This window comes from Gadus chalcogrammus, chromosome 8 (assembly GCF_026213295.1).
Source record: "Gadus chalcogrammus isolate NIFS_2021 chromosome 8, NIFS_Gcha_1.0, whole genome shotgun sequence".
Lineage (NCBI taxonomy): Eukaryota > Metazoa > Chordata > Actinopteri > Gadiformes > Gadidae > Gadus > Gadus chalcogrammus.
Genome location: NC_079419.1, coordinates 14,785,684 through 14,809,489, shown reverse-complemented (window position 1 = coordinate 14,809,489; position 23,806 = coordinate 14,785,684). Strand labels below are relative to the sequence as shown.

The window sequence follows — 23,806 nt, the reverse complement described above, 5'->3', positions numbered from 1 at the left end:
ACTTGTGGGCTCTGGTCGTCACAGGAGGGGGGTTCCTAAGCTCCGGGGGTGAACGCGGCAGACTTTGGACGGCCGGCTAGTTGTGAAAGTGTTTTCTTGGTGTCGGGAGGAGACGTTTTGTCACCCTGTGTGTTTCGGCTTAGCCCGGCTAGCGAGCTAGCCCAGTGCCGTGCCAGTCCTAACCATGCCAGTGCGAAGGAAAGGTAAGCGGCTTCCACTATTCCCTAGCAAGCTAGCATTGCTGCTAACCACCGCCAACACAAAAATCCACACAAGTGACAAACACACAGCTTATCACTGCTATAAGTTGGGTAACATATCGTTAACCAACTTATTGGGTAACGAAGGTTTATTGATCTGATTGAGACACCCTGTTTAACCCAGTGGGTTTTAAAGTGGGGTCGGGGCTAGTGTGTGTCTGTGTGGTGCTAACCAAGTAGTTTATGGGGCACCTTGACTGGGAGAGAGTTGGTACATCTTTAGAGGAGCGGTGAAGCAGACTGCTCTTCTTTACGGAACCGGAATTCCGGCACCGTCCGGTGACGTTGTCACTACTGACAAAGTCGCTGTAATAGTGTGTTGTAGTCAGTGTTCACTTCAGCTAGTTTGGTTTTACAAATAACACTAGTGCTACACGTTTCTGTCCTGTTTCATTATAGACTTTTCATATTCACAGTCTTTGTGTGTGTGTGTGTGTGTGTGTGTGTGTGTGTGTGTGTGTGTGTGTGTGTGTGTGTGTGTGTGTGTGTGTGTGTGCAGAGTTCAAATGTTTCTTTAAAGTTTCGGCAATCGATTTCCCACATTTAAAAACATCATATAATTCAGACTAGTTTGTTTTCAGTTAGTTAAAAATTCAACCCAGTACTCATTCATCTTTTGCCCTGCGAGTTTTCGTATCATCATCATCGTCATCGTCATCATCTGCTCTCCCCTCAGATGCACAGAGAGCCTTGGTTCTTCTTGAGGCGTACCAGACCAAACTGAGCCAAACGGACGACCGGCAGCTCAAACACTCGATCCAGCGGGTCATCGACATCTTCCAGAGCAATCTATTCCAGGCACTCATAGGTAAGCGCGTGTCTGGTGTCTTGCTGTCTGGTCGTAGGCGGTTTGATTCTTGCTCTGTCCCTCAATCAAGGCAGTGCGTTCAGTGTTCATACGTGGGCCCCCTTGTGAGGTGACATGAGAGTGTGTGAGCGGCCCTGGCTGGACAGGGTTCAGAGGCAGATGTATACACAGAGCCCTGTGCGACGCCTCGCTACTATTTTAAGACGGGTTGCACCGCAACCGTGCTTAATTTGCTATTGACTCTCTGTCAGTACTTTCACATTGAAGTTGTGTTTATGAGCAGAGCGTTGAACGGACACAAGCCCCGGGTGGGAGGGCTTAACTTGGAACTGATGTCACATGTGCACGTTGGGTTATAAACTCAGCCTGTGAAACTTGGACGACACACACACACACACACACACTTGAGTGTGTGTGTGTGTGTGTGTGTGTGTGTGTGTGTGTGTGTGTGTGTGTGTGTGTGTGTGTGTGTGTGTGTGTGTGGGTGTGTGTGGGTGTGTGTGTGTGTGTGTGTGTGTGTGTGTGTGTGTGTGTGTGTGTGTGTGTGTGTGGGGGGTGTATTTGAGCAGTGAGCCAGAATGCAAAGATGCAGTATTTTACTTGTATAATTTGGCTCTTCATGACACTGTATTATGTTTGTTTTGTTTTGTCTTGTAAATTGTTGTTCTTCTAAGACACTGTATTGTGTTACTTGTTTATTGCTGTTCTTCAATGACACTGTATTGAGTGTTATCTTAAAAGGACAAGCAGCCTGTGTATACGTGTGGTCACTGGCCAGGGAGTGGTTCATTGCTGTGGTCACACTGGTAGCTGGGTTTAACTCTCACATACAGCCTTGCCACTCACATGGAATAGGATGGGAGAGGTTTGGCAGATGATTGGCTCTTGGCTCTCAGTGAGGCGCCTGATTGGTCGGCTCTTCCTTTTAGCAGGCTTCATCCAATTCCACTTAAAGTGCCCTTTGTTTGCCGTAGTGCTTGCCTAAGGATGCTTACAGGTAGACTGGATCTTGGAGATTGGACCCAGAACCGTTCAGCTGGGAGTCGAGCACCTGTAGCACTAGGGGGTAAACTAACCTGGTACTTGTGATTATTATCATACAACCTCACACAAATATAAGTATCCACCCCAGCCAAGCGTGGGCTGGATGATGTACATCAGGAGGAGCGGGCCAGGGGCTGTTTACGTGGCTCTCTGAGAGGTGAATCGTTACTGTGTGGGTTCAAACTGTTACATCGGCTCACTGCTCCAGGGTTAACGGGCAGCAGCAGCCAGCTGGGAAACTTACCCATCATCAGGAATGTTGCCTGGCCTGTTTGAGTTTCTCACAGCGTTCTGGGTGGCTGGTTCACTGGCTGGCTGTTTGACGCGCTGGCTGGCTGTTTCCACAAGTTGGCTGGTTTGGTTGTTGGCCTGGTTGGTTGTTTGGGTGGCTGACTGGATGGCTGACTGTCTGACCGACTGGCCTCTCCTTTGGCTGACCGGCTGGCTGTTGAGTGGGCTGGACCTGTTATCTGAACCTCCTAAGATGGAAACTTGATGCTTTTTTGCGCCAACTAAATGTTAGTATCACAGAGAGGAGGTCATGGTTTCGACAAGTGAAGCTCCTGAATACGTTGTGATTTAATTTCACGTATTTGCTGAACTCCTCAAGACTGAACAATGAATCTGGCTCTTGCATACGGTTGTGTCTTGTGTCAGAATCTGATTTTCAGATGACAGTCTAAAGAATAGGACTTCAGGGTCATCATCAGCTGTGATTTATTTACTTTTTACTGTTGTTGCTGCTTGTGGTTTCTCTGGGCTTTCAACACACTAGTATGGACGTAATGTGCTGGAGTATAGCCCTCTCCGTCCACAGGACACAGGGCAACTTGATCCCTTTCACAGCCAAAAGGGATGGTGTGCTTAGAATACTTAACCTTTTTTCAGTTCCAGAGCCACAACTGGCTGACATATGCACACCTGTCTGACTTCTCAAACCTAACCTGCAAAAAACTGACCTTTATCCCTCCCCTGAACACACCTGTCTGATCCATGCACATCTGTCTGACGTTTACACACCTGTTTGATGTGTATACACCTATCTGAACTGCATCTCTTCCCCTGAACACCTGTCTGATCTCTATCCCTCCCCTGAACATCCCGGTCTTGCCTTTAAACAATGCACACCTGTCTTACCTTTACACACCTGATTTACCTTTACACACCTGTCTGACCTCTATCCCTCCTCCGAACACACCTGTCTGACCTTTACACACCTGTCTGACCTCTATCCCTCCTCTGAACACACCTGTCTGACCTTTACACACCTGTCTGACCTCTATCCCTCCTCCGAACACACCTGTCTGACCTTTACACACCTGTCTGACCTCTATCCCTCCTCTGAACACACCTGTCTGACCTTTACACACCTGTCTGACCTCTATCCCTCCTCTGAACACGCCTGTCTGACCTCTACACAACTGTCTGACCTCTATCCCTCTTCTGAAACAACCCTGTCTGACCTTTACACACCTGTCTGACCTCTATCCCTCCTCTGAACACACCTGTCTGACCTTTACACAACTGTCTTACCTTTACACCCCTGTCTGACCTCTATCCCTCCTTTGAACACACCTGTCTGATCTACACCCCTGTCGGACCTAGATAACCTATCTTGAACCCCCCTGGATGAACACATCGTTGCCTTCCTGTCTGACTGCCTGTCTGTCCTCCTGTTTGCTAAATGGAGTTCAGCCGGGCTGATTGAGAGCCACATACCTGAAACCAGTGCAGTTATTTTGCAGGCAGTTAAATGGTTCAGTATTCATTCCAGTGCAGTACACAGACACAACACCATAACAATTGAAACCCTTATTAACAATTCCATTTACAAAGTGTAAGTGTTAGTACTATTTTATGCAGTGGTTTATAATGGTAATAAATTGGTTGTGTTATGGGTTTAGTTGTAAAATAGTAATGTTAAGGGGTTTAGCTATAAACTGGTCATGTTAGGGGTTTAGCTATAAATTGGTTGCGTTAAGGATTTAGTTCTAAACTGGTCATGTTAAGGGGTTTAACATTTAACTGGTCACGTTAAGGGGTTTAGTTGTAAACTGGTCATGTTGTTCCCTGGTTTAGCTGTAAGCTGGTCATGTTGTTCCCTGGTTTTGCTGTAAGCTGGTTCTATTGTTTTCCATTACAGTTTTTCTTGACTGCTCTTCAGTTCTGCTCCGGTGGCTTGAGAAGCGGAGACCTCCGCAGACAGCTCAATGCATCATGCATCACACACACACACACACACACACACACACACACACACACACACACACACACACACACACACACACACACACACACACACACACACACACACACACACACACACACACACACACACACACACACGCACACGTGTAGGCTGCTCAATATAGACACTCAATCAACAAAACTGGCTTTGGGCCAGTAAAATGTAAAAACCACTGTCCCAGACTCTCCCAGTTCTTATCCGTCTCCCTTAACCTCCCCCCCCTCACCCCCACTGAGGCTGTAATGAAAAATAGATTGGTGCTACACATCCCCCCCTCTCTCTTCAAGATATGTATGCAGTCTGTAATCTGTGTGTAGACACGAAGATTACCCCCCAGTTCATAATCCCATGCCTGCAGTAGGTTTACCGTCCCTCTCTGCTGTACACGCTCAAGAGACAGACGGAGGAGACAGACAGACAGACAGACAGACAGACAGTACAATGCTTGGTTTGTCATCAAAAGTGTGGCTAGAAAAAATGAATCCTTGCAGTTGTTTACTCGTGTGCCGATGAGATGCCTGCTGAAACTTTGCTTTCCCTGAGCAGCGACCCGAGGAGAGGGAGGCCTGTGTAGAAGGGTCTGCTGGAAACGTTCTTCTCTTAGTTCCACAGAGAAGTGCGCCGGGCCACGGCTCGAATGGCTTAGAGGCATCGTATCGCTCAGACAGACACAGAGAGACACTGATACACAGTTACCCTGCTCCTCTCTGACGCCGGCATCCATATCGCTGATCTCTCACTTAAAGCATCCTCATTTAGTTTAACAAATGGAGCATTAACCAAAGTGAACTCAAAGCTGATTTGGTGGGATGTTCTCTCTCTCCATCATTTGTCCTTTCATTCCTCTCTCTCTCTCTCTCTCTCTCTCTCTCTCTCTCTCTCTCTCTCTCTCTCTCTCTCTCTCTCTCTCTCTCTCTCTCTCTCTCTCTCTCTCTCTCTCTCTCTCTCTCTCTCTCTCTCTCTCTCTCTCTCTCTCTCTCTCTCTCTCTCTCTCTCTCTCTCTCTCTCTCTCTCTCTCTCTCTCTCTCTCTCTCTCTCTCTCTCTCTCTCTCTCTCTCTGATTGCTCGCTCATCATATCTTCAGGGCGCTATCCTATTCATCTCCTCCTCTCACCACAGCACACAGCCTTAAATAGATTGTGTCAATTGAAAGTCAGTGTATCCCACCTAGTGGTGGTTGTTTGTGAACAGGTTGGACCGAGTTGGTTGACTTCTAGAGCCAGGTTGGACCTACTTGGGCCCGGCATGGACCCCGTAGGTGGACTACTCCGGCCAGGCTGGACCTACCTGGGCCAGGTTGGACCCAGTAGGAGTGTCTTCAGTCTCAGTGTGTGACGGGACCTGCGGGCCGGATCATCTAGTCCAGCGTTCCTCACACCATGGCTCGGGTCCAGCTCTGGACCGGGCAGCTGTGGCTTCTGGGCGGTAATCCAAAAGCGGTTCTATTTAAACCTGTGCTTCAGATTAGTGGAGATGTGTGCCAAATACTCATTGACCCATCACATGTCCCATCACTCACTGATTGAAAACCGACACCCCTTTAATTTCGACATCAATGTTAATTTGGCAAAATACTGTATGTCTTCAGTCTCATTCATGGTGTCACCGCCGGCCCCCGAGGCTGTGGGTCAAGCTGTACTGGTCCTTGTGAAAAACACTTGCCTAAAGGTTGAGGAATTCAACTTTATTTGGACTGTCCTTCATCACAGCTGATCTCAAAGGGCTTCTCAGACCCACATTAGATGACAATAATACACCCCTGACTCCCCTTAACTTTAGAGAAATCCTGTAAAGAATCACATTAGAGACATTCCTCCTCCAGTAACTCCTCTATACACGAAAGTTGATCTTCCTTTGCTGCTTAAAAGCCACCAAGAAAACTCAGTCCTGAAGGAAACAATGTTCTCCCACTGTATTCCTGATATCGTCCCCTCCGTCTCTCTCTCCTCCATGATAACATCAGTAGTGCTAATAGGCTTTCTCTTACAGTAGCTCCTCTGTTCTTAGTGTGTGTGTGTGTGTGTGGTATGCGACTGGATGTCTGTACATGTGTTTGTATTGATAGTGCCGTGTGTTCTCGGCGGGGCTCGTAGAGGGTGGTCGTGTTCGTCTGGACGTGACCAACACTATCAAGGTGCACTGAGCTGCATTAAGCCGTCCCAGGAGGCCCCTATGGTGTGCGGTGTGCCCCATGCGGTGTAACGCTACTCTGCTGTGACTTGTTGTCTGAGTGAAAATCAATACAGAGCCGCGTCAAGGTGTCCCTCGAGAGCTCCCACCGCTGGCCGGATCGGCATGGTCCCCCCAGCAGCCGTCTTTGTTCTAGGTTCTGGAGTTGCCACAAAGAGCTCATCGAACTGCTGTGTCTGGTTGCTAAGCAAAGGATGCCGCTGTATCTGGTTGCTGGGTGAATAGTGCTGCTGTGTCTGATTGCTAGGTCTTGTTGCTGGGTGAGGGTGCGGTAGTTTCTGGTTGCTAGGCAAATAGTCTTGCTGTGTCTGGTTGCTAGGTGATTTGGGATGTTGTTTTTAGCTGATAGGTGGTGTTGTTAATGGATTCAAACCGATAGGTGCTGCAGTGTCCGTTTTGGTGTGTGTGGGTGCATGCATGTCCATATGTGCGTGGTATCTGTGTGTGTGTGTGTGTGTGTGTGTGTGTGTGTGTGTGTGTGTGTGTGTGTGTGTGTGTGTGTGTGTGTGTGTGTGTGTGTGTGTGTGTGTGTGTGTGTGTGTGTCACAAAAGTTTAAAAGCCAGACTTTGTGTTTCCTTCCCCAAACCTTTTGGCGGGCACCATGTGTTACATCATCAGTCCGCTGGTCCTTCCTGGTTGCCAGGGAGATGACCATGCTTTGGAGATTGAAATTGCTTCCTTTTTCTCGTGCCTGTGTGTTTGTGTGTGTGTGTCTGTGTGACTGTTCATGTGAGACCTGGGCAGCCGAGAGGGATTGTAATGTTTTTCTGCTCCTGCCTGGTTGCATCAGGAAAGGAGTCGTCATCTGAAACAGATTGGCTGAGAGGAGATTATGTGATGGAAATACTGGAGAAATGGGATGAGGGAAAACCTGTTTTAGGCCATTGCCGAGACCTGATCTAGGTTGGTCAACATCACGGTCGATATGTGACCATTAAACTGCGGAAACACTACCGAATCACAGCCCAAACACCAACCCCCACTGCATCATGAGACCAACGCCTCTATTCCATTGAGCCCTAACCACTAACAGTATGACTTAACAGAGATTCTAGAAACATGTCATTAGGGAGCAGGTAGGGGCTGGATGGCATCTCGCTCAAGGATGGCTCCAGGTTAGGTGCGCAGCCTAACCTGGAGCCACATTGGGCATCCAACCCTGTTCCTGTTCAGCTGTGAATCGGACCAGCCTAACCACTGCTTACAGTAGTCCTATATCTGTACCCTTTCTGTTTTGATCCATGAAGCCATTTAATTTGGGCCTCCCCGGAAAAAGACGATCCTTAATGTTCAAGAGACAGGCTGGCTAAAGGTTTCATAAAAAGTAAAACTAATAATAAAATCTATTATTAACTCCAGGTCCGCCGGCCGCTTCGGGCCAGTTTAAAATAAGCAGGAAACCAAGTTGGCGAGCTGATTGGGTTTGTGGGGCCGGGCCGGCGGTAGAGCCGCTCTACGAATACCACTGTGGGCTGGAAGGAAAGATCGGGTGCTTTATGAGAACGTCTTGTGTGCCAGGCTGGAGGAAGCCCGGACGATGTGGGTCGGCCCCACTCAGCCCTCTCTTCATGGGGCTAAATAAAGGACCGGTGGGCAGGAAGCTGGACCAGGCCTTGGGTCGAGTTCAAGAGTTTGCACTGTCTAGTGCAGTGGAGGAGAATGTATACTTTATTTTACAAACTGTCCTGATTGTATTTATTCATCAGATTTAGCAGTGGTGGCCCTCTTTATGGCCAACCACTTTTGCCTGGAGGGTGTGAATGGCCACCTCAGGCCCCCCATGGATCCACCCCTCTGACACCCCCCTGCATTTTTGCAATAATGTTTATGCATATGTTTACTAAGGTTTGAAAGACCTTGTAAAGGTCCTGTGTCGGCCTACATATGGACATAGTGAGCTGGCACTATTCACTGACATTCATCGGGAGAAAGTGCACGACCATGTCCGAGGTTTTGGTCACTGGTTGGCTCCGGACTGCAGTGGGGACAGGGAGGTCTCCTCAGCGCTTCCTGCCCGGCGGTCTGTACCGTCTGAGGCCAGCAGCCTCCTCTTGGATGGTGGGACGCTGTGTTTAGTTGAAGAGAGGCCATTACACAGACCGGATGGAGCGGGGTCTCTGTCCTAAGCCGGGGCTCTGCCCCCCCCCCCCCCCCCCCCCCCCCCCAGTCAAGTGTTCCTGCCAGTACCTCGATCTCAGCCTGTCAGCACGCTGCACTCATGTGTTGAAAAGCCATCAATTTAACCCACACGTACTCACGCACGTATGTAAACATCTCTTGTTTCTTGATCTGTAAATGTATCTGAAGCCTTTTTTGAAGTGTTGCTAAGATCAAAGCAAGGAGACTAAAAACGTCTTTAGTATGATCTCTGTGTGACTGAGCTTGTGATTTATAAATATTTACAAGATATTTTTAACTGTCGCAAAGTCTTGCACTCCAATGATTCTTCCTTGCTCAAAACACATTGGCAGCACCAAGGAATGAATGAATAGCCACAGAGGGCACACACGCACACGCATACATGCTGGTGTTGACATGGGCCAGCTGATGAGCTAATTAGACCAGCTATGGCTCAAGACTTTGTTTTAGTTGGATGAAGCCCCTATTAAATATTAATTAATTCAATAGTTTGAAGCAACTTTAATTGTTGAATACCCAATGAGGTATATTTAGTGTTGATGCCTTCATGGAGCTTGAACTTCTACCTATACTCTTTTGGATTAAACAGATCTAAATTTGCAACTGCCTTTTGCAATGTATTGATTGAGCATATGAATACATTCCTGTATCGTCGTGTGTGTGTGTGAGACACCTCCTAAACGTTTGGTTTGTAGCAAACAAATGCTTGATGGGAGGTCCAGTTGTTGTTGCTGGGACGGAAACTTTCTGACACGGAACTGAAACCTGAAGGCTATTTTAACAGCTGTGAAACACACACACACACACACACACACACACACACACACACACACACACACACACACACACACACACACACACACACACACACACACACGGGGGCAGATTTTTGCCATGGGTGATTTGGCTTCAATCTTAAACACTATCATTTCTTAGTTCTTTCTACAGTGTAAAAGCTGCATAAAGTGCCTAATCATTATTATGATTATAAAAAGCTTTCCACTGTTGAAAAAACAAGATAAAGGCCTTTTCCAGGCAGCTCTTGCAATTATCGTCAACAGCACTTAATGTTTTAACTTAAAGCTAAAGGCCAGTCTTCTGTATTCTCTCTCTGAAAACACAGGCAGAACTCCCTGCTTCTACAAACAGTTTCCAACCCCAAACCTCTCCCCTTTCTCCGCAGACATCCAGGAGTTCTACGAAGTGACCTTATTGGACAGCCAGAAATGTGCCGACCCGGCCCGGAGCTGGGAGCCCCTGCCGCCGGTCAACCTGTGGGACCTGTCCAGCCTCCAGAGTCCCACCGGCACCTCGGAGACGCTGCCCAGCATCAGCACCAGCATCGAGGTGAGGCTCCCGGCGCCGGTACCGGGGTTCTGGAGGAACAGGGGGGACCTGCGGTGTGGCGGGGACGTGCTCTGGGCTCCATCTCCTGGTTTTTAATTTGTGTTGGCGCTGAGAGATTGGTTTCGGGTTGTCAAGGGATCTAGTATTTTATGTGGAAAATAACTGAATGGACAAAGCTGTTCATATATTGTCAGTTAACTAGTGTCTGTTAACTGTCAGTTAACTGAAGTACAGTCGGGAAGCTGATAGAGTTCAGTCGGTTAGCGGTGTGGACTAGTAACATTGTTGTCAATAAATGGATAACGGTTATGGTGTAAACTGTAATAAACTTGTATTGCTGGGGAACCGTTCTCAGCCAACGGTGCTATCAAGGTAGCAGTGCAGTCAGATCAAAGACGATAATCTCATCTTTTAGTTTCTCAACGTTCTGACACTGTCTCAGTGTCAGAAGGGGACCCTCGGAGATCCCTCTTCTTTGAGGCCACAGGGTGTCTCTGGCACCCCCTAGGTGTGGTACGCCGAACAGCTGCTCACAGGCACTAGAGCGCTAACTTAAAGCTAGGAGGTTGTTAAAGAAACCAAACCAAACTAAAATGGACACACAAGCAACCCTAGAAACCCTTGTGTAGTAAAGAACAACCCTATGCTCTTCCTTTCAGCAGTGGTTCTCAGACGTTGCTTTCATAGCCTCAGGGCTGTCTCTTTCAAAAGTATTACATAGCTGATTGCTATGGCGTCCATATTGCATCCTCATAGAATCACTTCCTGCCACTTGTATCCAAATCCTTACGCAGCTTGGGTGGAACCAAGAGATTTGCTGCCTTGCTCAGGGACACTAAGACCAGACGCCTGGCTTTGTGAGGGGATTTTTACCTGCAAAGTTTTCATTTTTATTTGGTTTTGAACCTCCTTAAACAGAGGGTGATTCAACTCTATTTGCTTTACTTGGTGGTTGGCCCCCCTGCAGCAATGCATGCTGGGATTGGGAGGATTCCCAGATACACATCATCATTCCACAGCTCAATTGTTTGTGTGTTTGTGTGTAAGTGATTCTAAATGTGTGTTGGGATGGTTTAACGTGGTTTTTGTACATGTGTATCTTGGTTTGGTTTTTATGTTTGTGTGCTATTGCGCATCCATGTTGGGGGGATTTTCTCGGTGTGTGTGTGTTGGGGTGACTAAGTGTGTGTGAGTGCACGTAGGGGAAGGGAGGATTTTGTGTGTGTGTGTGTGTGTGTGTGTGTGTGTGTGTGTGTGTGTGTGTGTGTGTGTGTGTGTGTGTGTGTGTGTGTGTGTGTGTGTGTGTGTGTGTGTGTGTGTGTGTGTGTGTGTGTGTGTGTGTGTGTGTGTGTGCGTGCGTGCGTGCGTGCGTGCGTGCGTGCGTCGGGATGTCTTTGTGTGTGTGTGTGTGGTGTGCACGGCCCGTGTTCCTCGCCTGCTTCACTGTAGAAGCGTCCCGGTGCTCTCCTCCCTAACACATCTCTGCTGTCTCTCTGGTCGTCGCTAACACAAGCGACCGCTCTGAACGGCAGTATGCGATGAAAGAACAGCTTGTCTCCACCCATTCTGTTCCTCCACCAACATCACCCCCACCGGAGCCACTGTTCTCAGTGCCAAACTGGGACACGGCATATGTTGCACGGAGAACTGGTCTTCACACGGGTTTGTGAAGCATCGTTATTGGCGGGAGCGCTGGCCAGACAGGGCTTATTTTACCGTGACTGAGTTTCGATGTGAGGTGCGACGGGTTTCGATCCACTGGACCTGAAGGATCGGACGGGGCTTGTACGGCCTCTTGCGTGTGCGGGGGGGGGGCTCTGCCCGCCTGCCGCCAACGCAGCCGCAAACCCATCCTAAAGCGGGTTCGAGCTGTGAACTTTGTTTCAATTCAATTCAACCCCCCTCTCTCTCTCTCTCTCTCTCTCTCTGTCTCTCCCTCTCTCTCGTTCCTCCTCCTCCCCTCCTCCCACTGGTTGGGTTGGCTGGTAAAACGCTACGGGTAGGACTCGGCCCTCCTACAGGAGATCTTCCACGCACTGGCGCAGGGTAAAGACCACGCGTCCGGACCCGTAAGTACTGGTGATGGGCACTGTTGGCGGTGGCGGTGGGGTGGGGGGGGGGGTGCGTCTTCACGTCGCTGTGTTGTCCATTGTTCCATTCCGTTGCCATTCCCGCCGGGAACAGAATGGGGTCGGGTCATAGGTCATGGGTCAACGCTCATGGTTCATTGTGTTAACATTTTTATTTTCTGTCGTTGTGGTTTTGGTTGACGGGTCCCGGCCAGTACACGTCCTGTGCGGCAGACTGGGACCAGTATAATGGTCCACCACAGCAACCAGCCCAGCAGGGCACTGAGGGGCCTGGGTGAACTGGTCTCAGGACAGGTGCTGTACTGGCCGTCTGGACCCGTCGGTGGTGGCTCGTTTTTCATGCGGTCCGGTTTTTTCGGACGTCTCAGTTCCTCCTCTTCTGCGTCAAGTTGTGCGTGTTGTGTTATTGTTTGGTACTAACCGCCATCAAGCACACTGCACGACATCAAGCAGCATTCACAGTGACATCACCACCACCACCACTATCATCAACAACAACCGCATTCGTCCACTTCCGGCTCATTCTGGCCGGCCCGTGCTGGCCGGGCTGTGGGATGTGTGGGGGTTCTGTGTCTGGGTGTTAGTTTGTTGTTCAGCTCCAGCGGCGCGGCGTGGCGGGGGGGCGGCGCGCTGCATGGTGCAGCCCGTGGAGCCCCGCCCACCTGGTGAGTGTGGTCACACGGCGGCGCTGGCGGGGATGTCATCTGTGTGGTCAATGAACCTTTGTCTCTCTCTCTCCCCGATTGGTCAAAGTGACTTGAATGATACACGAGTACTCCAATCCAAATGTCCTGGCCTCGACCTGTCTGTCCTCTCTCTGTCATCTGTGTGTGTCATCATTTGTAAAATAAAAATGGTCAAATGTGTTTTTCCCACTCACGAGTATCATCATTCAAAGACCCAAACACAATCACGACAACATTCATACACTCTCAACCATAATCGGATGCAGATACACACACTCAACCCACCACACACGCATTCATCCCAACATGCACTCCATCCCCCAGACCAGCAGGCCGGTTGGCTGACGTATGAAGTGGTTGTGGTGATGATGATGGTTGTGTGTGTGTGTGTGTGTGTGTGTGGGAGGCAGGCAGGGAGCAAACAGCTTCTATGATCGGTCACTGGCATATCACACACACACACACACACACACACACACACACACACACACACACACACACACACACACACACACACACACACACACACACACACACACACACACACACACACACACACACACAGAGAGAGAGACGTCATCCACTCTTCAGAGTATGGTCCATTAGCTGCTGCTAATCTAGCCGCTATTGGTCTCCAGCCGACTTCTAACGGTACTAACACCGTAGTACTGTATTTTATAATTAGGAAGGAGCGATTTGCACGGCTGTTGTAGCCCGTGGTGGTGTTATTTGATTCAAACCGATTGTGGAAAATCACATTATGGTTAGCCTATAGTAATGTGTGTGTATAAAGAGAGTAGTAATTATGAACCGCTTCTCCGAATAACCCAAACCTCGAGGCGACATATTTCAAAACCCAGGTTAAAAATGCTTATTGCAGTCGATTTGTGGTCAGTGACGGAAAGTTTTTTTTAGCCCAGAGTAAATCCACATGGTAGCGAAGAGCACCCCGGGTATGAAGGGGGTTTAACCCGTTCTGGCCGTATGCTTCCTGTGACGCTAGTTTGGAAGTCGCATGGCACGCGACCTGATGAATCTCCACGCGAGTCCGTTACATTCAGGATACCGCCAATTACGTTACAAGCAAGTCTTTCCGGTGTCCAAGCACTTTTCCCTCAGAAGAAGTGTGCGTGCGTGCCTGCGTGCGTGTGTGGAGAGAAAGCGAGAGAGACCGAGGGGAGAGAGGGCGAGAGAGAGCGAGAGAGAGAGAGCTAGACTGCCCCCGTCCTGCACACAGCACAGCGGAGGAAAGGCGCGAGATGCTGATAATTGCGGGGCTCCCTCCCGATGCTTCAGGATGGATTGCATATGCATTGTCACAACCAAGGTATGACCGGAAAACTCGAAGGGTTTCACAGGGACTGTTAATCAGTCTTTAGCTGGGCTGTCGATGTGAATGAGCCACTTTTGTTCTGTCGTGGTAGTTGTTACTTCTGTCATGTTGGTGAGAACTCGCTTTTCGACTTTTCTCTCTTACTATCTTCGGTTAAGTACAACTCTGGAGTGCATTTTACTAGCAGACTTTACGAGTCTCACCACTTACGTCTATATCTTTAAAAATATATATCATCATTTATGTTGAGCTTTTAGTTTTTGATTTCTTGTTGAAATGAGATTTTCCCATCTCACTTAACCGCGATGTCCTATTTGCAATGATGTCATTAAGGGCACGTGTCATTCAACAAATGGATGGAGCTCTCAACGCGAGCTCGCGCGGTTCCGCTTAGTAGATCCTTCCCGCCTCAACTTATCTGGCGTCGAGAGCCGCGCGCCCGGGTCCAACTTCTATAATTAGCGGAACAACCTTTGTGGTTGAGCCGTGTAATGGCTAGGAATCCGCGATTTTTGATTGGCCGTTTGGATATATTTCGTGTTCACCTTGATTATGATTTTCCAATAAGCTGGTTGTTGCTTTGTAGCCTACTAAATGGTCGAACTGGTGACATTCTAGTTTAAGTGTATCTCAACGATCTTGAGACGGGCCAATGTTTCAGATTTATTGGTACACAAACTGAATATTATGAGTAATCCATAATCCTTCGTTTTTTTTGTACTATTAATGATCTATATCTTGTTTGTTATTAAAGTTGGTTCAACGTAAATATACTTTTCTTAACACTTTGTAATTGTGTCACTAGGACATGGTGGACCTGACACACACACACACACACACACACACACACACATGCACACAGTGCACACACACACACACACACAGTGCACACACACACACAGTGCACACACACACAGTGCACAATATGCAGTAACAGTAGTTAGCAATGTTACTCTACTGATATTAAATAAGCTAACCGTAGTAAGTAGCATCACTTGCCTGATCTGACACCAGCTAATAAGTAGTGTATACGTAAGATGCACCCACCAGGTAGTAGGCATCAGTGGGTTCTCTGACCACACTTTGTGCGCTTCCCTTTGTTATTCTATTCCCCCCAGCATGCCTACGTGTTTGATCCAGTCTCCAGGTAGTCATGGAGAGAGGGAGGGAGGAAGGGAGGGAGGGAGGGAGAGAGAGAGGGAGGGAGGGGAATGGATAAAAGCTGAAGAGGTGAGGAGAATAAGTGAGTGAGAGAGAACAAGCCACAGTCTTCAACTGGTGGACACTGGGAAGGGAACTGCCTACCACCACCAGTTTTACAGTTTGGTAATTTTACCTGGGAGTTGTAGGTTCCACCAAGAGAGGGTTTCGTTTTATTTTTATATATTCAAAATTGATAAAAGTATCCATCATTAGCAAATGGAAGGAGATTGTTCTGGATCCTGGTTACAGGGAGGTGGTGAAGGTTAAGGCCAACACTAACCTAGATGTTGGGTGTCTAAGCTGCAGATTATTCTGGGTCCTGGTTTTGGAGGTGGTGAAGGTTAAGGCCAACACTAACCTAGATGTTGGCTGTCTAAGCTGCAGCTGCAGCGTCTTGAATAATTGAGCGCTGTGGTGCATTTCATGCATTTCAAAGACCGCCAGGAAACGGCCGGCAATGGAGCTTGTCTTGGAAGGCTACCTCAGCACAATGCAGCAGAACGGCTGACAGGGGAGTATCATTAGTGGTTACTGAGGCTGTGCCCTGGTCTAGGATCAGTTTGGGGGAGGCCCATAGCTGATGTTACTTGGTCTGAAATTGGGTTGGGTAAGGCAGGTAACCACTGTTCCCTGGTCTGAGATCAGGTTGGTGCGGCTAATAGCTAATGAGACCTGGGATGGAATCAGCCAGCTATGGTTAGCTGATGTGAGATCAGGGTAGTGATACTGTTAACTACTGTAGCTTGTGTAATATCAGAATGGTAACATTGCTAAATACTGTTCACTGGTTGAAATGAGGGATATTCACGGTCAGTCTTCTAGTCGTTGGTGCAATTGCTAGTCGTTGGAGTCGGTTAGAAGCTATTAATTGATTAAAAAATTAAACGCATTTCTACTGTGATAGGAATTGTGGAAGCCCGCCATACATATTACACAATACTTTTAATAATATAATTTACTAATATTAAACCACTTTTAGCCTCCCAAAACATCTTTATAATTTATCTATTAGAATATTTCCTGAATCTGTGTCACAATACTCAAGTAACCAGTCTGGGGCGCTGCCGTTCCAGACAGTTTGTCTTCACTGACTACAATTAAATGCCTTGTTCTGATTAGAAAGGTCAGTAGAATAAGAACCATGGATGTATGAACAAGCTCGCAATCCCTTAACTACACTAACTGTTTATACACCTCGGCACTCAATTTTTCGTCATGACTGGTAACAAAAACAACCGAAACCGTGCCTGCGTCATAACAACAGAGCTCTTAAACGCTTTCTGAAGCACTCACACGCACACCGTGGGGTGTGAGGTCTCCCACTCAGCCACCTATAGATCTGCGTCTTTAATACAAGGATGTGGGTGGGGGGGGGGATGTTGCCTCTTTGTTTATCCTCTGGTTAATCGGTGTGTTTGATGTGTGATGTTGAATATGGCTTCTACCTTATGAAGGAGGTGAAAACCTCCTCTTTTCTCCTCTCGGCACGCTCTTCCAACGTACTTGTACTTATTCTTCAGCCCTTTAGTAGATGCTTTTATCTAGAGCGATGTGTGGTAATGAAGGAGGACTCGGGGGTGATCATCTCACTCCAGGAAGCTTACAGGTAGGCAGGCTGAAAACCTTTCCCAAACCTCTCAAAGATCCTGCCCGCCCAGGGTGGGTCCTGTCCAACATAACCCACTTTTATAACCCTGTTTATCAACAATAGATGGATCAACTAAAATCTGGATCTCATCCAATAATTCTGCTCTGTATTGTTTGGTTTGCGGTCATTTTGTGGGATGAGCGAGATTGGAAGCTCAGGCGTCGGGGTACGGCTGACATCTGCTAGAACTGCTGACCTCCCCTGTTCCACATGAACCAGGCTTTCTGTCAGGCTCCCTCTCTCTCTCTCTTCATGCTGCCCTGGATGATATTTGTATTCAAGGTGAAGGCGTATCCTCTCGTTGTTTGTGTTCTTCTGCATATTAAACTGAGCTGTCAAGTCTGCTGGAGCGACAGGGCTGCGGCAGCCTGCTGTGTTTGGCTCTAGCGGGTATTCCCATGCTGGGCCGTACTGGATGACGGGGAGACGGGATAGAAGTAAAGACGAGGCAAGAGTTTGATCCACAGGGTCGGCCTGTGGAACGAGAAGGAGCGCTTGGTTTCCGGGAGGGGTCATCTGGTCGTCTCTGCTGCGATGATGTAGTATTTCAGCAGATTTTCCTATCAGTCCTGTTTAAAACATGGGCCACCATTCTGTAACATTTCTTCTTCCGATGGGATACTTGTTCTATGTGACCCCCACCTTAGCCGGTACCATGCCTACCCAACACCCCTGCTACATGTAATACCCTCTGGATCAGAACACTCGTCCCACCCTGTGTGACGCTCTCTCCCTCACTACGAGCAGGAGGGGCTCAGGAGGTAGAGCGGTTCCTCTGGTAACCAGAAGGTTTCTGTGTCGAGTTGTCTATGAGCAAGACACCTAACCTTTACTGCTCATGATAAGCTGGCTGTTGCCTTGCGTGGCTGACACACTCGTCGGTGGGTGAATGCGCGTATGAATGGCTGAAAGCGTGGGTTAACTGTTGAATCGGGCATTCACTGTGGAGAGCTACAAGTGGCCAAGGTCAGAAACGTGACTTATAATGCAGCCCACCTTACCATTTTAGCTTTTTGTCAGTTGTTCTCCACTGGTCGGGTCTTTATATCATTCAAAACAATCACATTTAATTCAGAAAAATGGGCTAGTAAACATAGATGTCATTGTGACCTTTTTTAAACATATCAACAAATATTTTCATCCACATTCAAAGCAGATAACTAGCAAAAAAAAATAATAATGAAGATTTTTATTTATTTTGGATAAAACTATCAGCTACCCATTCAGAACTTGTCTGCTCCCCACTTTTGGGTCGCGAGCCACCAGTTGAGAAACCCAGCTCTATGTGATGCTACTAGGCAATGGCCACTTGATCTACTGCATGCATACAGTTCTACTTCCTGCAGCCCTCCCACCTCAGTGCCCTGCTGCTCAACAGCCTCCTACTCAGCACACCTACGTCATAACCCATTCCATGACATAGGGTTGACTATCGCCTCCTACCTCAAACACTTCCCACACCATAGCCTGCTCATGTCATACTCGTCTGACTCGCCCTCCCCCGACAGATTTGTCCGGCCATCTACATGAGACGTGGAACTGCACATGGTTTTTGGTCTACGAGAATAGTTTTCCTAAACCGGGTAAAATTATTCTCTTTTGCCCTCTCTGCATCTTTCTCTCTTTTTTTTGTAAGCATCAGCAACTTTGTCTTGGCCTGTCTTAGTCCTGTTCCTTTTTCTCATCCGTCTTCTCAGTTTCTTTCTATTCTCTCTCTGTCTCTGTCTTTCTCTCTCGTAATTCCACACATACATGGCCTGCAGTCTCTCCGCACGGCTGCCCAGCTGTGTATTGTCTCCACATGTTTTCCCTTCGGTTTGACAGCTGTACACATTAGCCAGGTTAATGGTTGCAGGCTGACGAGTGGATTTCCGATACCGGTAATTAAATCAAACGACTTCATCAACTGTGTGAGTTTGCCTCACTGCTGGCCAAACGAGACGTGAACATTTTCTTAAACAGAACAGTCTGCTGGAAGCCCTGAGTCACAGAACACATGAGTAATGCTCCCAGTTGGTGGCAGAGCAGTAATCATTATAATGCTAGCAGTCAGGATCTGCTGGGGCATATATGGTGTGTTTGGACTCCAGTATGAAAGGGTTCTCAAGGTAGCTTGACTGTGTTTATACAGGGCTATGCTTACCTCTGCGGCTACATGAATAGCTTCTCACACCGACCTCCAGGCCACCACTACCATTGGTGTTTGGTGTGTTGAACAAGGACCCTTGAGGAAGGCGGTCGTGGGGTTTGAGCCAGCAATCGTAGCCTCTTGTCCAAGGATGGATGGAGATTAAGGAAACCTGACATCTAGTATAACCCAGAAAACAAGAAAAACAGGAATCTGTTTGGGTTGAGGTGCATATTCAACCAGATCGTCATAAACAAGAAAAAAATCTGACAGCTGTGAAAGGAGTCTGTAAGGTACAGCAAGCCGCTGAGGCTCGTACCAAGAAACCTTTGGCCTTGGACTCCACCACTAGACCTACTGACCTATGAGCAGTAAGTTGGTGTGTCACTCAGACAGCCGGGGGGAGGCATGTTGGCTCTGAGCCCGATGGAAGGAGGGCTGGTGGAGGGTAGCTCACGTCAGAGGACCGGAAACGCCAGAGATTTTACTGTTCTTCCCAGATTTCCTGGAGAGACGGACCATCACAGGGGCAGACCCTCTGATAAGAGCTTCAGCTCCGGCGGCTGTGCTTCAAAGACACACCGCCGTGCTTTGTAATTTGACCTCTGTGGGCAAACATAATCGTATGTATTTAGTTGTGAAAAGACTTTATCGCCGTTCTTCCAGAAGCAGCAAGGGAAAGTCTCTCAGGCTTTTTTGAAACGTTCCCCCTGGCCGATTCCACCCGCCCATCATGATCCCTGTTGCTTCTGTAATGCTCAGTGTCAGACAGCACCCTTATATCTGGACCAAACCCTATCGGTGACCGTGGCGATGTAAACCGGCGTTGCAGGTTCTATCAGGAGTGAAATACCTTCTAGAACCATAAAACAGCACATAGAGCAGTGCTCTTTTAAGCCAGAGATCCCAGGTGCCGTGTCACTGGTATGTGTGTTTTAATTCAAATAGTATTCATATTCATTCATCCCCTGAAGTCTCCACCCACAGCGCTCTCTAAAAGTGGTGAACATGGGGGGGGGGGGGCTATCCGGTGTCTGAGCTGCGTACCACAGAGAAACCTGGCCGGTGCGGTTCTTAAATGTAAATGTATGTCTAAATTAATGATATCTCTGAAGGGATCTAAATGTTTAATTTCTGCCCATGGGCAGTGGTGGGTGTCTTTGGGAGAGGGAAAAGAGACGCTTTCCTGATCCCGGCATGTTTTGCTGCCCCCTACTGGTGGGATCTGGTAGTAGTTAGATCGATTTCCAAAGTAATATGACGGAGGTTATCCTTTCCTGGAGTTTGAAGGTTGTATAACATTAATATTGACTCTTTTTTGGATGTTCCTGGCTCCGAGAGGTCAATAATGTACGACTCAAGAATATCCTATTAAAGTTTTTAGGTGATATTTTATAAATGTGTGGTAGATACGACACACAGTCAGCATACATATAAAAGCATCTGTTCCCTATCACACTTTTCATAATGGTTATCCAAAAGTCTTTAACTCTTTTACTCAATTTTAATGACGCATAACATTAAGTCGACATTGAGTGGACTACATAAGGTTACTGGTTCATTATAGTGTTGTCTGAAATTACAAGACACATTTCCTAGTTTCAGGGGTGCCGTTTTTGAGTCCTCAAATGGTGATGTCTAAATCCTCCTGCCCTCACCTGGTCTCTCTGCCTTCCTATGTCTATTATTGACCACTAGGGGGTGTTGCATGTCTGCTGAACACAATTTGATGATCCTAGTGTTCGCTGTTGTCCCTGTGTGCTCTGTGTAACAGTATGCACTGTAGTACTTTGTTAGGATGCTAGCGATTCTGTTAGCCCTGTACTATGTATGTGTGTGTCAGTTAGTATGCTGGTGTTATGTATGTACAGTGTGGTACTATGTTAGTGTGCTAGCTGTAAGCCCTGTACTGGTGTGTGTCAGTTAGTACACTGGTGCTATGTTAGTACAGTGCGGAACTATGTTAGGGTGCTAGTTGAGAGTCCTGTACTGTTATATTATGTGTTAGTACTGTGGTACTATTTCAGTACCGTTTTAGTATGTCAGTCTGCTAGAGGTTATGTTGGGCCTGAACCGTGTTGGTGTCAGTATGTACTGTAGAATTGCCCATATTTAGTCGTGTGTGTGTGTGTGTGGTGTGTATAAACAGCCCAACGGGATGCTAAGTTGTCCAAACTGTAGATCCTGTATTGAGTTTTGTTATTTAATTGACGCTTTATATGCCGGCCTCTCCATGGCTCTCTCTCTAGCGTTCTCTACCTCCCTCCCTTATGATTAGAACCGTCAGGTCAGGAACACTCGGCTCCTATTGGCCAGAAGGCCTTGAGTGATCTCTCTCTCTCCCTCTCCCTCTCCCTCCCCCTCCCCCTCTCCCCCCCACACACACACTGCCTTAGTCAGAGAGACGGCCATTAGGGCACAAGGGAGGACATGGATGAGTGGGTAGAGCGAGAGACTGATGGAAGAGGGAGAGAGATATACACAAACCCACGCTCAGATATAATGTAGTGTGTGAATTGAACCATTGTTTTGATATGGGAAATATTGCTTGAAGAAGCATTTTGTATCCAAAATGACTAATGTAGGACTACCACTTTCTGTCGACCTGGAAGCAGGCTCTGTTTCTTAGACGGCTAACTTCTCCTGAAAGTAAGTGTACCAAAGTGTGTTCTCAAGGCACCTAGTCGCACACACGCACAGTACTACTACTGAGAGGTCAAAGTTAAGGTCCTCCAATGATCTCGTCGTCCACTTCCATACTGCCGCCTGATTGGCTGTTTTCCCCTCCCCTGGTTCCCTCTCTCCTCTCTCCCTCTCTCATGCTGATTATATAAGGCAGTGCTTCATCGCACTCTTCCTCAGGGCTCAGGGTCCTCCCCCACCTCCCCATCGACACAGCCTGCTCTCCTCCACTCCCCCCCTCCCTAGCATCTTCTCCTCTTCTTCTCCTCCACCCCCTCTCAAACATCTTCTCCTCCCTCCCCTCCCCAGCATCACCTCCTCCTCCTCCCTCTCCCTCTCTCCCCCACCCGCTCACCACTGCCGCCCGCCTCCTCTGCCATCCTCTGCCATCCTCTGCCATCCTCGTCGCTTGCCTATTCTCAGATGAGTCATGTGACCATCTTACACTTTCTCTCCCTCGCTCTCTCTCTCTGTCTCTTCCTCCCCCCCTTCCATCTGGATTCTACGTCAGATTCACCGGGAGCCCTTGTTGTTTGCGTTCTGTTGGATGAGTCATGTGACCAGCCTCGCTCTGTCTCTCTTTTGCCTCCAACTTTCTCCCTCTCTCTCTCTCGCCCCCTCTCTCTCCCGCCTCTGTCACTCCCTCGCCCCTTCTCTCTCCCTCCCTTTTTTGTTTCTCTCCTTCTCTCTCGCTCTCATCCACCCCCCCCCCCTCTCTCTCTCGCCACCAATCAGACCCCTGGGGAGATGCTCAGCCCGTTGCTCACATAAGAGTGGGCCCACCCTCGCTGCTTGTGTGCGTGTGTGTGTGTGTGTGTGTGTGTGTGTGTGTGTGTGTGTTGGTACACACTGACCGCAGACGGAGGGAGAGAGGGTGGGAGAGACGCTGCATCGAGTGGCGGAGGTAGTGAGAGGGAGAGGCGCTGAGTGGTTGAGGGCTGATAGGTCTCCGAAGAGGAAGTCATTGAGGTGGGCGGGAGGAGGGAGGACAGGTAGAGGTGGAGGAGGAGGAGGAGGAGGAGGAAGAGGAAGTGGGTGGATTGAGTCGCTGCATGATGAAGGAGGAGGAGCAGCGCTGCCGGAGGAGTTGCGCTCCTGCCCGGGAATGAAGCTGGATGGTGAGGCCAGGCAGCTCCAACTCACAGCCCCCTCCAGGTGGTGCCGCCGTGGGCGGGGGGGAAGAGGGGCGCGAGGGGGGGGGTGGTGCTGCTGGTGGAGGCGGCGGGGGGGTGGTCCGAAGGAGGAGCAGGAGCCTCCAGCGCTCCGGGAGCAGGAGAAGGAGAAGGTGCATGGAGAAGATCTCCCCCAGCATGAGGAAGGTGGAGTGCTCCTTTCCGGTGTCTTGCCACTGCAAGCTGGCCTGCACCCACAGAACCATCTCACTCATGTTCGGCTGCAAGGTGAGTGGGCAGGCCGGGAGGCTGAGAGACGGGTGGGTCTGTCGGTGAGTGGGCGGGCGGCAGGTAGGCTCAGAGACAGGTAGACGGAGAGACCGGTGGGTAGCGAGGTAGGCTCAGAGACAGGTAGACGGACAGAGAGCCCGCTGAGTAGGTGAGGGGTAGGTAGGTAGACGTGTATGTGGAAGGATGAGAAGGTGACAGACATTAATGTGGAAGGACGAGAAGGTGACAGACATGTATGTGGATGGAAGAGAAGGTGACAGACATGTATGTGGATGGATGAGAAGGTGACAGACATGAATGTGGATGGATGAGAAGGCAGGCGATCCGGCTGGTAGGTCCCCCGTCTGGTAGACGGGGAGTAGCTGTAGTAGGGTGTGATGGGGGTTGTATCCTGACTGGACCAGAAGCAATAGGTGTTTCACTGCTGGTTCCCTGGGTGGCGTGGTACTAGGTGTAGACTTTATTCACTACATTCCTGAATAATAATCTCCCAGTGCCACATCCGCTCCTCGGAGAGAAAGGTATGAGATCTACAGAGAGGGAGTTGTGTCGTTCTGCTGATCTTTTTGTCAAGGTGTTTTGTAAGCGCCGTGGTG

General features: G+C 48.7%; 1 protein-coding gene across 18 annotated transcripts in view; it reads left to right on the top strand.

Annotated features, from left to right (window-relative positions):
• The window catches only part of dlg1b (discs large MAGUK scaffold protein 1b), a 64,370-nt gene that overhangs the window by 798 nt on the left and 39,766 nt on the right, over nucleotides 1-23,806 (top strand). For all 18 annotated transcript variants that reach the window (XM_056595838.1, XM_056595833.1, XM_056595832.1 and 15 more), the window contains exons 1-3: nucleotides 1-203; nucleotides 937-1,068; nucleotides 9,874-10,037. The exon at nucleotides 1-203 is cut by the window's left edge. In XM_056595838.1, the coding sequence (XP_056451813.1) occupies nucleotides 185-203; nucleotides 937-1,068; nucleotides 9,874-10,037 (315 nt within the window). In that variant the 5' untranslated portion in view covers nucleotides 1-184. The remainder of the gene's footprint in view (nucleotides 204-936; nucleotides 1,069-9,873; nucleotides 10,038-23,806) is intronic.